General features: G+C 42.3%; 1 protein-coding gene across 2 annotated transcripts in view; it reads left to right on the top strand.

The window, feature by feature from the left end:
* The window catches only part of ATXN7L1 (ataxin 7 like 1), a 174181-nt gene that overhangs the window by 124078 nt on the left and 35781 nt on the right, over positions 1-14322 (top strand). For both annotated transcript variants that reach the window (XM_040343523.1, XM_040343522.1), the window contains exons 5-9: positions 2930-3177; positions 5182-5264; positions 9620-9876; positions 11097-11289; positions 13993-14114. In XM_040343523.1, coding sequence (XP_040199457.1) covers positions 2930-3177; positions 5182-5264; positions 9620-9876; positions 11097-11289; positions 13993-14114 — 903 coding nt within the window. The remainder of the gene's footprint in view (positions 1-2929; positions 3178-5181; positions 5265-9619; positions 9877-11096; positions 11290-13992; positions 14115-14322) is intronic.

Genomic DNA, 14322 nt, shown 5'->3' with positions numbered 1-14322 from the left:
GAGCATGTGCAAAAGAGTTACTCCAAAGGCTCTGTCTTATCAGGAGATGGATTTGGGACGGTAAAAGAAGGGGAGGATCAGAGAAGACAGGATCTAACAGGTTTTTTACACAGTGTGCATGATTAACCCCTTAGGTTCCACTGTGAGTATAACAAGAATGCTTTACTGCATATACACACTGTTTTTTCTGTTGTGGGTTTAGTAACACTTTAAAAGCACATTATTTTAATGTTTTGGATAGTGGTGAAGGGTTAGAACTTTTTTGGCTGTCTGTGCCTCTGTTGGGGAGATTCATTCTCTCCTGTTTACCATTTTCAAAAGTGAAAGAAAATCCCAGATTTTGTATTGGCATCACAACAGGAATAGAGGGGAAATCGATTTTCTCAATATGGAGGGATTTCCTGTAGCATCCTGTTTTGGCTGCAGGACACAAAATGAAATCTCCACAATGAGATACAAATGGGCAAAAATAAAACATGATGGGTTGTAACCCTCCCTTATAAAATCCAAAATGGGTGGGGGAAATAAAGTTTTGCCTTTTTAGCGACACATTAAACTCTAGAATTCAAACGCAGGTCTGAGATCAGCAAGGAAAGAGTGCGAATTGTCACAACGACTTGTCCACTGATACCTCAGCAAGCATGCGCTTGTATTTCACATGTCCCTGGACATCTTTGTTGTAAGCACTGATATCAGCTGAAGATCCTCCACAGCTCTTGAAAAAATGCTGATTCATCATACTCTTAAAGGGTTGTTAAAGGATAAGTTCACTTTTCCAGAAAAATAATAAATGCAGACAAAAAGTAAATTATTATTATTTCCTGCAGGAGCATGGAAAGCATTGCACCTGTGATCAGTGGATCAGGGGTGCAATGGTCAGGCTTCTGCACTATAATAAATTGTTAAGACTAGCGTCTAATATACACAATACAATCCAATGTCTGTATCAAAGACCTTGCGCTCACATGAATGCAACGGCTCTAGGGGTACCCAAACATAGGCTCAGATGGAGGGCACAAGAAAATCGGAGCCACAAAACCATCAAACAGGACATGGAGAACAGTATAGCAGTTTAATTAATCTGAAATGGCACAAAATAACCACTTAGGGACTATTCATATAAATAAATATTTCAATCATCAAAGGCGCTATATATATATCAGGGCTCGACAAATCCCGGGCGCCAGGTCGCCATGGCAACTAGAAATGGTGTCCTGTGAGCTGGCGCCATCTGGTGGTGAGCCGTTGGTATTACAAGTTAAACAGCAATTCTAATGTAATTTTTCACTATTTTTCACTGCCATCTTCTTCCCTCTAATTGGAACCCCCAAACATTTTATATATTTTTTATCCTAACACCCTAGAGAATAAAATGGCGATCGTTGCAATACTTTCTGTCACGCCGTATTTGCGCAGCGGTCTTACAAGCAGTTGGGGAAAAAATTACACTTTTTTTAATTAAAAAATAAGACAACAGTAAAGTTATCCCCATTTTTTTTTAATATTATGAAAGATAATGTTACGCTGAGTAAATTCATACCCAACATGTCACGCTTCAAAATTGCGTCCGCTCGTGGAATGCCGACAAACTTTTACCCTTTAAAATCTTCATAGGCGACGTTTAAAAAAAATCTACAGGTTGCACGTTTTGAGTTACAGAGGAGGACTAGGGCTAGAATTATTGCTCTCGCTCTACCAATCGCGGCGATACTTCACATGTGTGGTTTGAACACCATTTACATATGCGCTTCTGTGCGCAAGCTCGTCGGGACGGGGTGCGTTTTCTGGCTCCTAACTTTTTTAGCTGGCTCCTAGATTCCAAGCAAATTTGTCAAACCCTGATATAGATACATATAGATATAGATAGATAGATATACATAGATAGATAGATAGATAGATAGATAGATAGATATATTGGCCCTACCGCCTCTACTTTTGCCGTAGACACTGCATGAATTGGTCAATACTGATACTTCTTGGCTACTCATTTGGTCTCCATATATTTTGAAGCCCATTCACCGGCTCTACTAACATAGTGCTTTCACACTGGGGTCAGTGCGCTTGCAGGACAGGAAAAAAAAGTCCTGCAAGCAGTATCTTTGAGGGAGTGCGGAAGCGGTGTATACACTGTTCCAAAAACGCCCTGCCCATTTGAAATGAATGGGTAGCGCTGCCACAGTGCTTCGGGACTATGTCCCATAGTCAAAGCAGGATGTGTAAAGGAAACCCCTCCAAAGTGAGGGAATCCCTTGTTGTCATTAAGGGGGGTGGGTCTTGTGTTACCAGTACTAATGTTCCCCAGTATCAATGGGACAGCGCGGCTATTCCGCCCGCAATGCACTGCTTCAGCAGCGCATTGCGGGCGGTTTTAACCCTTTCTCGCCGAAATACGGCGCAAATCCGCCCATAGCATTGGCGGTAAGAATGGCGGCGTCTTAGCGCTGACGCTATGGGCGGCTCAGTGTGAAAGGGTCTGTAGTTATACGTTAAGTAATGTGGGTCTGATCAATTAAATCTTTTTAATGCTGATCTAATACATTTTGCAGATTTCTTTGAGGCATCTTTCCTTTCTTGCCCACGTTATCTGTTCTTTTTTTCTTCTTCTCAAGCTGTGGTTTTCCAAAGTGTGTTTTTGCCAACACCTGTATGTTGTGTATGCTTTCACTGCTATGAAGCCCAACTGACTTTTCACTTGAGTTCCTGTATGACCACAAGCTTTGTTATCCTGATGACTTCTCTGAACCATAGAAACCTGCAGTGTTATGATAAAAAAGGATCCGTTTTTTACAGCAAAAAAAACGTCATGTTTTATATCAGTTATGGTTCACCTCTTGCCACAAAGTGTTTGCGGTGCCTTTTCTCACAGGTTTAGGCATTATTTTGATGCTTTGTGGTCACCACTATGTAACATAACAATTCTGTTTTCCAGTGGCCCTGTTCCTGTTGTGAGCCTCGAGAAAATCCCAAATCTTGTGAAAACAGATGGTGCCAATGTTAAAATGAATTCAGCCACCACAACAGCAACTTCAACGTCCTCCCTCACCAAACAGTCTGTGGTACCGAAACCTGTGCCACCCTCACCTGAAAAGATACTGAACGGGAAGGGACTCAATACTCTAGAGAAAAAGCATCAAAATGGTACCAAAAACAGTAATAAGCCTTACAAGAGACTTTCTGGTAAGTATCTTTTGTGTTTATATATATATATATATATATATATATATATATATATATATATATATATATATATATATATATATAATGAGAGAGATTATATCTAATGTTATATATTATAGAGAGAGAAATATAATATTATATATATATATATATATATATATATATATATATATATATATATATATATATATATAATCTCTATAATCCTGACTCGGTTTGGGAGTGTTGTCTCGCAAAACAAGCAGGATTCAAGCCTCTGCGGTGTGCAGTACCGCATTTGGCCAGAGGTTATGTTCGGAGCAGCTTGGAAATGCTCAGTTTTCTAGCCTTTCAGGGGGTTTCCGAGTGCATCCAATCGGTCTCCGAGTATTTCTGAGTCTCTCCGGTGCCCCCCACCTCTGGCCACATGTTATTGCATGCAATAGAAGTCAATTATCTTTGTTTCCATTGACTTCTGTTGGGAAACTCACTTTGATATGCAAGTACTTTGGATTTGAAGCATTCTCCTGGAACGGATTATGCTTGTAACCTATTCAATTTAAAATAGAAATGAAAGGTGAAACATTTTGTGCTTGGATCAAAAAAATTTATAAATATCTATTTTGTTTCCTTTTTTTGTAATAAATGACCACATTCCCTTTGTTCTCAGCTGCATAAGAGCTGGGGGGGGGGACTTCAACACACTGACTGATCTTTCCAGTGAAAGTCTATGTAGGGGGGTCGGGCATGTCAGGACATCTTATCATTGGAAGAGAGCAGGCCGAGTTCCCAGCATAGCTAGGAAACGGACCACGGGGTGTTCTCCTGCTTAGTGTGGTCAGTTTTTAATGAGAAAGCAGAGGGATTGGCAGGAACACCAGGGATTTCGCACAAATTAAGCAATACAAAGAGAACATACAAGTACATGGGATAGCAGGCACATATCAGGAATAAGGATGAGCTCCGGCGTGTTTGCACACTCCACATGCAGAGCCCGCCAGGAAGTCGGCGATGCGCTAATCACAGGCAAAGAGACATTTCCCGATCTCTGAAGCCGAGCATGGGGACAATGTCTCCCTGCCTGTGATTAGTGCAGCACGGTGCCGACTTCCAGGCGGGCTCTGCATGTGGACTGTGCCAACACGCCGGAGCTCATCCTTAATCAGGAATATGAAATGTTGGGTGTACATATTCTTTATCGGAGGTATTATTGACATCTAGCAGTGAGGGGTATCAGGAGAAACTACTTGATGAGGTTTATTGTAGAGTTTAGAGCAGACAGGTTATAAAACGCCTGTAGCCTGCTTATCCTCTTTATGTTTAGCCTGAACATGAACCGTTTCATGGTATGCCCAAACTAGTTTCTGGACTTGATGGCCAGCACAGAAGTCTGAAGGAGGGCAAATTAGGTGTTGATTTACTAAAACTGGTGCAGCAGTGCATCGTAGCCAATTTAGCTTCTAACTTCAGCTTGTTCAATAAAGCTTTTACAAAAAAAAACTGGAAGCTTAATTTGTAGAGGCCGATCTGCTGACAGCCTTAAAGCAGAATAAAACCCTCCTATCCTTTTACATCATCTGTTTGTTCTGCAACTGCCATAGTGCTGCACGTGTGATCAGTTATGACATCAGCCATTTGATGGTTTGACTGTTTGAGGGCACAAACAAATGTGACCGTTGGCATTCCCAGCAGTCCAGGAATGTAAATGTTTTTTGAAACGGTTAAATCGATGGGTTTAGTTATGCTTTATTATTTACTGCTGTTCAGGGGCTCTGGGCTTCAGCAAAATGGCAGCCTCTGGCAAGAAGAAACCGGAGCAATACTGGAGACACTTTACAGCACACACAATTTTGATGGCATAAATATGAATGTGGAATGTATGTTCCTTGCTAAAGAACATTCTTTTTTATCCAGTTATGGGTAAAGTTTCTGCTTTAACCCGATCATTTAAAAAGAAACTTTATTAATCAAGCAACATTTTGTGTTTTTACTATGTAAGTAAATTAAACTGTAACTGTTTTCTAGAAAGAGAATTTGATCCAAATAAGCACTGCGGAGTTTTAGATCCAGAGACGAAGAAACCATGTACGAGATCTCTCACATGCAAGGTGGTTATTGGTGCATTATTATTATTATATACATGAAAATAGATTTTATGTTGGTGATATATAGGTGTAATGTAGATGGAATGCCTCTGAATTGTTTGTTAACTGGTGGTTTAAGTTTTCTAAAGAGGTTTATAGATTTTTAGACCCATCAACTGTAGAGTTATTGTCTGGATCAAACACACCATTGGTGAATTGGTTACATTTAACCTGGAGATGCCTTTCTAATAAGAGTCAGTCAGTCCACACTAACAACAATTTACCAGTTTTCCGTAAATAGCCGACCTGCGAGTCGGCTCTATATGATGCCTGCGCAGTCAGCTCTACACGGCGGGCGCAGGCGCCGTATAGCGCCGATTTGCAGGTCGGCTATTTACGGAAAACTGGTGACGCGCTTTATGCGCCATGGGAAGTTTTTCACAACACGTCAATCATCTAAGCTCTCAATAGGAACGCCCAGTCCCGCGGGAATCGGAAGCCGGGGTGAAAATAACAATTAAACGGTACGTACGGCAAAAAAAAAAAAAAATACCAGCATACTGTACATGTCGTCAGTATGCTGGATGTAATGTTAGATAATTGTTTTAGGGTGAACCTCCACTTTAAAGTGATTGTAAAGGTTCCCATTTTTTTTTTTTTTTAAACAAACATGTTATACTTGCCTCCACTGTGCAGTTCATTTTGCACAAAGTGGCCCCGGACATCCACTTCTGGGGTCCCATGGCGGCTCTTGCGGCTCCTCCCCGCATTAGATAACCCCCTCTGGGAAGCTCTCTCCCAAAGGGGGTTGACCTGCGGGCGCGCTCCTGTGTCATACACTCAGCCCTGCGTCACTAGATTTGATTGACAGCAGCGGGAGCCAATAGCTGCCATAAATCTATCCAATCAACGCCAGGACTCCGTGGAGAAGAGGATGCCGGGGAACCCACCTAGCAGGTGAAATGGCTCAGGTTAGGTAAGTGTAGGATAGGTAACACTAGGATAGGTAAGTGTCCTTTTTTAAAGTCAGCAGCTACAGTGTTAGCAGCTGCTGACTTTTAATTTTTTTTTATTACCGGACCTCCGCTTTAACCACTTAAGCCCTGGACCAATATGCTGTCTAAAGACCCAAGGTGTTTTTACAGTTCGGGACTGCGTCGCTTTAACAGACAATTGCGCGGTCGTGCGAAGTGGCTCCCAAACAAAATTGGCGTCCTTTTTTCCCCACAAATAGAGCTTTCTTTTGGTGGTATTTGATCACCTCGGCAGTTTTTATTTTTTGCGCTATAAACAAAAATAGAGCGACAATTTTGAAAACAATTCAATATTTTTTACTTTTTGCTATAATAAATATCCACCAAAAACATATATAACATTTTTTTTTTCCTCAGTTTAGGCCGATATGTATTCTTAAAAAAAATCGCAATAAGCGTTTATCGATTGGTTTGCGCAAAATTTATAACGTTTACAAAATAGGGGATAGTTTTATTGCATTTTTATTAATAATTTTTTTTTTACTACTAATGGCGGCGATCTGCGATTTTTTTCGTGACTGCGACATTATGGCGGACACTTTGGACAATTTTGACACATTTTTGGGACCATTGTCATTTTCACAGCAAAAAATGCATTTAAATTGCATTCTTTATTGTGAAAATGACAGTTGCAGTTTGGGAGTTAACCACAGGTGGCGCTGTAGGATTTAGTGTACACTTAGTGTGTGTTTACAACTGTAGGGGGGTGTGGCTGTAGGAATGACGTCATCGATCGAGTCTCCCCTATAAAGGGGATCACTCGATCGATGCAGCGCCATAGTGAAGCACGGGGAAGCCGTGTTTACATACGGCTCTCCCCGTTCTTCAGCTCCGGGGAGCGATCGCGACGGAGCAGCTATAAACAAATAGCCGCGCCGTCGTCCCGGATCGCTCCCCGAGGGAACCCGACCACCGCGTGTAGCGGGGGGGGTCCCGATCGGACCCCCGACCAGGCAGGGACATACAGGTACGCCAATGTGCCTGTACGTGCCATTCTGCCGACGTATATGTACATGCGGCGGTCGGGAAGTGGTTAAGCTTGTTTTGCTGTCTGTGCCACTGTTTAGAAGATTTCACCTCGGTCAGAGCCCCGCTCTCCTCTATGGGGAATCGGTTGAAAACGGACCGCCTGGTGGTTTTAATCTCCGATCTGTCAGACAGATTGGAATATGGGGTTTCTATCCATCTGCATTTAGCGGATCGGATGTCAGTGCGCATGTAACCACTGACCTCTGTCGCTCCATAGAGGTACATGGAGCGTCCGTTCAGGTCCGCCTGAAAAGCTAACAGGTGGACTTGAATGGTCCGCATGTGTGAAAGAGCCCCAAGTCAGATGTTTGTAACTCGGGGACTGCCTGTATATCAAACCAGGTGGGCCTTTACACTACATAATGTATAACAATCTGTACATGCAGATTGTTACATGCATAGCCAGTTTAACACCCCGTTCATACTGAATGCAGCTTTGAAAACATGCTACATCATCTGCCGGTCAGTGCAATTTGCGTTCAAGACAGAGGTTTTGATTGCAAAACATTTTCAAATACGGGTGGAAGCCACACTGTCTTGTCAATAGTTCAGTCCTAACTCTAAACTATGAGCATCTCCATGTTGGAGAGTATAAAGCAGTGGATAAATTGAGGGCAAGTATCCCTCCTTAAAGGCGCAGGGACACAACATAAGCCCAGCAGAGGACAATGGCAGATGAAAGCATCTGATATGTCGCACCATATCCAGCAAGTTTAACAAAAAATGGCAAACCCATCCACCAGTAACAGGTGTAGGCCAGAGTAGCCAGAGATGACCATATCACTATATGCAGGCAGCAGTAACTGACTGAAGATCCGAGTTCCCTAGCTGTTATACTGATCCCAAAGCTTTATCACATTGTTTTTTTATAGCTCTAACTTCATTGACAGCATGATTGTTCCATTGAACTATTGAAAGTAGACAGCCTGCCAAATAGTATTTTAAGAATGAGGTCAGCAGTAGTAGTAGCCTACTTATTTCTTACAGCGCATGTTTCCTTGAACCTAATGTCCATTGTGCAGGTTGGTAGAACCCCTTTCCTGTAGTAATTAGTTCCTGAGTGATTTACTTCCTGTGCTTGTTATGCTGTCTTTTAGCATTCGTTAACAAAAGAAGCAAATCAAAATGCTAGAGTAGAAGAGATTACAACGGTTCTCTAGATCAGTGGTCTTTAAACTGCAGACCGGTGTCCGAATGCGGCTCTTTGCTTGCTTTTATCTGGCCCCTGGGCTGGTATTCCCCCTACTGTAACATTGGGGCATAGTTTATGCCACTGACCGTGACAACGAGGCACTATTATTCCCAGATACCAATGATTGGGCACTATTTCTCCTGCTGACACCAATGATGGGGCATTATTCCTCCCACTGACACCACCTATGGGGGATTATTCCTCCCACTGACACCACCTATGGGGGATTATTCCTCCCACTGACACCACCTATGGGGGATTATTCCTCCCACTGACACCACCTATGGGGGATTATTCCTCCCACTGACACCACCTATGGGGGATTATTCCTCCCACTGACACCACCTATGGGGGATTATTCCTCCCACTGACACCACCTATGGGGGATTATTCCTCCCACTGACACCACCTATGGGGGACTATGACACCAATAATGGTGGGAACTATTCATTCCACTGACGCCAAAGATGGTGGGGACTATTCATTCCACTGACGCCAAAGATGGTGGGGACTATTCATCCCACTGACGCCAAAGATGGGGGGGACTATTCATCCCACTGACGCCAAAGATGGTGGGGACTATTCATCCCACTGACGCCAAAGATGGTGGGGACTATTCATCCCACTGACGCCAAAGATGGTGGGGACTATTCATCCCACTGACGCCAAAGATGGTGGGGACTATTCATCCCACTGACGCCAAAGATGGTGGGGACTATTCATCCCACTGACGCCAAAGATGGTGGGGACTATTCATCCCACTGACGCCAAAGATTGGGGGACTATTCATCCCACTGACGCCAATGATTGGACTATTCATCCCACTAATACCAAAGCGGGTACACTGTTTACTCCCGCTGACGCTGGGACATTTTCTATTTTTGCTGGCCACAGTCTGGTTCTCCTAAAATCTGAAGGACAGTTAACGGGCCCTTTGTTTAAAAGGTTTGGAGACCCCTGCTCTAGATCAATTGACCAAAGTGACAACTGGTACCCAATCTAGCATACAGTTTTGTTGGAAGCAAAATAAATTAGCCGCAGGGTTGTTTTGTAACAAAGATATGAATTTTTAACTTTTGCCTTCTGTTTGTCATGCTTTTCTTGTCTTTATATTTGCCCATTAGACACATTCCCTTTACCACAGACGAGCAGTCCCAGGTCGTAAGAAACCATTTGATGTGTTATTAGCTGAACATAAAGCTCGATCGAGGGAAAAAGAGGTGACTAAAGATAAAGAACATCCACCGAACGCCCGAGAAACCCACCAGAACCAGTCTGCACCAGCACAAGAACAGTCGTCAGGACCATCTGTCAACGCCACACCTGAACCCAAAGTGACATCCCCAGCAAAAGCCAGACCCCCTAACTCTGTCCTACCTAGGTAAGGTTATTCCTTTCTCTGCCAGGCCCCACTTTTCACCTCGGGTAGCTAGACCATTTTTGCAGTTTTTCAATTTTTTTTCCATTTTACCCACATCGGCTTCAGTTTGTAAAGGACCCACCAGACCATACATTTTCTGAAACCACTAGTAATGAAAAAATGGTGCTTATGATTTTGTAGATCCCATGAATAGCTGCACAAATGTTTATCAAATCAATATTTTTGATTAAAAAAAATAATCTAGGGCTGAGGAAATTAACGATTAATTCCTAGATTCATCGTTAATTATTTGGATCGGCACTCACCTCTCCGCCGGCTTCCGGGTTTTAGGGAGTCCGTCCATAGGAAAGGCCGCAACTTTGGCCTAGCTCCGGAGTGGCGGCCATCTTGGTACACCCGGCGACGGCCTAATAGCGGCGCGCTGACGTCCTCATCACCCACCTGCTTGTGCTTAATCATTAACAGCCCTACTAAAATCGTTAAGTGATTTCAAAGCCTAATTTTTATTAAAATAAAAAAGATGCTATACTTGCCTGCCATTATACAAAGCGGACCCTTACCTTCTCTTTTAACCCCCCCGCTAGCGCTCTCGACTCGTTTCTGCGGATGCCCCCATAGCAAGCGTGTGCATTGGGACACCCATGTGAAGTGCTGGGCTATGTGAACCCATAGACACACAGCGCAGCTCGGCCATGGCCTCCGTTCCCTTCTCACAGGATTTGACTGACAGGAGGAGCCTATGGCTCCGGCTGCCGCCTGATTCTCCTGTGAGACCAGGAAGTGAAGAGAGAAGACCTGCAGCCAGGACAGCGCTGAGCACTGTTCTTATATATGAATAGATATGAGGCATGCCACATGGAGCAGGACACAGGAGCATAGGGATGCTTTGCTATGTTGGTTGATTTATTTGTTTACTGCATCATGGGGATGGTTACGGTTTTGACTGAGGGGGGGGGACTTTCTCATTTGTCCTATTGCACTCTATATTATAATCATGTGTTTGTTACTGCTGTCACTGTTTGCCTGATGAAGGGGCTGCCATGTGCTCCAAACATTGTTTTGTTGTGCTAGTGACTCTGTTATTGATGCATAGAGACAAGAGACAAATGCCTCTGCTGATGGACTCTGTAGAGTGAACAATGTATTGGGGACCTATTTTTGGATGTGTAATAACATATATGTGAATTGCAAATGTAATTTAGAATTTTCCATATTTCTAGACCATCTTCTGCAAATAGCCTCAACAGCACGAATTCTTCAAACCATACTGGGTTTGTGCCTGAGCCTGCTGTAAATTCTGTGGCAGGGGATCTGGCTAGTCGGCTCTCTAGTGACGAAGGTGAAGCTGAAGGTGCAGAAGATACAGAAAAACTAGACTGTTACTACTCTGGGCATCATCCTAAGCCTCTTGCGGTAAGTATCTGGTTTAATTTTAGCAAGTTCACATATATAGCTCTGGATTTGTCCTGTGTAATAGGATAAGTAAGGGAGCCAGCAATGACTTAAAGTGGTTGTATATACCCAGTGAAGTAACCGGCCTCAGGTGATACACAGATATGAAAGAAATCCTCCTACATAATTTGTACCCGTTTATCTACAGTCATCTTTCCCCAACATCCATTCAAAGTGCAGAATTTACACAGGCTGTGTCAGCTCTGAAAAGCAGTGGGTGGAGAGCTGAAGTTGCATCGGTGAGGAGAGCTGACTGGAGGGAAGGGAAACCCCCTTTACACAGCACACAGGAACAGATCTGTGGTCGATGGTACAAAATCTTTTCAAAGGTTTAAAAAACAAAACCTTTTTAAAACCAACTACAACAGGCCTGTATAATCTATGATGTCCTTTTAAGGCATTTAAAGATATACAAATATCAGATTTTTTTTTAAAACCATTGCATCTTTTACAAATGTTTTATTAATATACAGCCGTGGCTGAAAGATTTGAGAATGACACAAATATTTTTACAAAGTTTGCTGCCACAGTTTTTGTGATGGCAATTTGCATATACACCAGAATGTTATGAAGAGTGATCGGATTAATTACAAAGTCCCGCTTTGCCATGAAAATGAACTTAATCCCAAAAAAAGGCATTTCTACTGCATTTGTGAAGAAGGCTTTAGGGTGCACAAGAAAGTCCAGCAAGTGCCAGGACCGTCTCCTAAAGAGGATTCAGCTGCGGGATCAGAGTGCCACCAGTGCAGAGCTTGCTCAGGAATTGCAGCAGGCAGGTGTGAGTGCATCTACACACACAGTGAGGCGAAGACTTTTGGAAGATGGCCTGGTGTCAAGAAGGGCAGCAAAGAAGCCACTTCTCTCCAGAAAAAAACAGGGACAGGCTGATATTCTGCAAAAGGTACAGGGATTGGACTGCTGAGGACTTGGGGGGGAAAGTCATTTTCTCTGATGGATCCCATTTTCTGATTGTTTGTTGCGCCTTTAAAAGCCTCTAGGGGGCGTCACTGGGGACCCGATGCACGTTCCCCACGGCCGCGATTGCCCAGTAACTGAGCAGGACAGTGGATCTGTGTGTGTAAACACACAGATCCACGTCCTGTCAGGGAGAGGGGACCGATGGTATGTCCCTTGTACATAGGGACAACCATCGGTCCCCCACAGTAAGAATCGCTCCTTAGGGAATACATTAACCCCTTGATCGCCCACTAGTGTTAAACCCTTCCCTGACCGTCACATTTATACAGTAATCAATGCATTTTTATAGCAGGGATCGCTGTATAAATGTGAATGGTCCCAAAAAAGTGTCCGATGTGTCCGCCGCAATATCGCAGTCACGATAAAAATCACTGATCGCCGCCATAAAAATAATAAAAATGCTATAAATCTATCCCCTATTTTGTAGACCCTATAACTTTTACGCAAACCAATCAATATACGCTTATTGCGATTTTTTATTTTTATTTATTTTTTACCAAAAATATGTAGAAGAATACGTATTGGCCTAAACTGAGGAAAGAATTTGTTTTAAAAAAAAAAAAATGGATATTTATTATAGTAAAAAATATTGGTTTTTTTTTCAAACTTGTATCCTCTTCTTTTGTTTTTAGCACAAGAGATAAAAAACGCAGAGGTGATCAACTACCACCAAAAGAAAGCTCTATTTGTGGGGGAAAAAAAATATAAATAAAATTTGGGTACAGTGTTGCATGACCGCGCAATTGCCATTCAAAGTGTGACAGCGCTGAAAATTGGTCTGGGCAGGAAGGGGGTGAAAGTGCCCAGTAGGCAAGTGGTTAAAGGATTGAAGAAAATCTACAAAGATATGTGCAAACCCGGTGGCCAACTACAAGAAATGTCTGACCTCTGTGATTGCCAAAATGTTTTTTGCCACCAAGTACAAAGTCATATTTTGCCAAGGGGTCAGATACTTATTTCACTCATTAAAATGCAATTAAATGTACAACTTTTTTTTAAATGTTTTTCTTGATTTTTTTAGTTCTGTCTCTTGCAGTTAAAATAAACCTACCATCAAAGTTGTAGACTGATCATTTCTTTGTCGGTGGGCAAACGTGCAAAATCAGCGGGGGAACAAATACTTTTTTCCCTCGCTGTATAACCAGTATGCATACCATTACCTACTGATATGCTAGACTTTTTTATAGCACAGTTCATGTTTAACGGCTCAACATAAAAATATAGAGCATTTTAAGTAAATGGTGACGATGTAGCTCCAAAGTGTATCAACAGTCCCAAATTAAGCAATTCCAGACCAGTAATTCAGATCTTGTGAACCTGAAGTTGCCCTTTCAGGAACAGATTTATTTACGTAATAAAAAATAAATGATTCTGACGCTTTTTCTGACAATTTTATGGTTTAGCTGATGGATTATGCAAAAACAGTGCCGCACAAAGCCTTTTTAAGCCATTAAATCTAATTTGCCTTCAAGCAAGATGGATAGTTCGTTTTGATTCACTCATCTGGTGATGTGGTCCATGTCCATGGTATTTTTATATTGTCTGAAACTTGCCTTAAAAATGTTTAGCAGTAGTAGAACATAGTTAATGTGTGTGTTATTCGTTAATTTTTTAACATGGATTGGTATTATTTTGTAGATGACACATTAGGCATAACAATGCTCTATGTTTCAATTTTATTTGTAGTTCTGCTCATTTGGGAGCCGCTTAATGGGACGAGGGTACTATGTGTTTGATAGAAGGTGGGATCGATTTCGGTTTGCGTTAAATTCCATGGTGGAAAAACACTTGAATTCACAGATGTGGAAGTAAGTATGCAGATTATTATTTTTTTTGCGATTTCTTTACTTTCCCAACAATAATGTTAATCTAATGTTAATCTACACTCATATTTTGTCATGTATGTATCAGTCTTAATTGATCACAAGAAGCAGAATGGTCCCAGTGTATGAATGTGAAATGGTCTCTTAAAGAAAACCAAAAATTACCAACAGGTATAATGTGCAGGCACCAAGA

The sequence above is a fragment of the Rana temporaria genome, chromosome 3, assembly GCF_905171775.1.
Source record: "Rana temporaria chromosome 3, aRanTem1.1, whole genome shotgun sequence".
Lineage (NCBI taxonomy): Eukaryota > Metazoa > Chordata > Amphibia > Anura > Ranidae > Rana > Rana temporaria.
The sequence above is the reverse complement of the archived record's forward strand: the minus strand, read 5'-3'. Positions and strand labels throughout refer to the sequence as shown.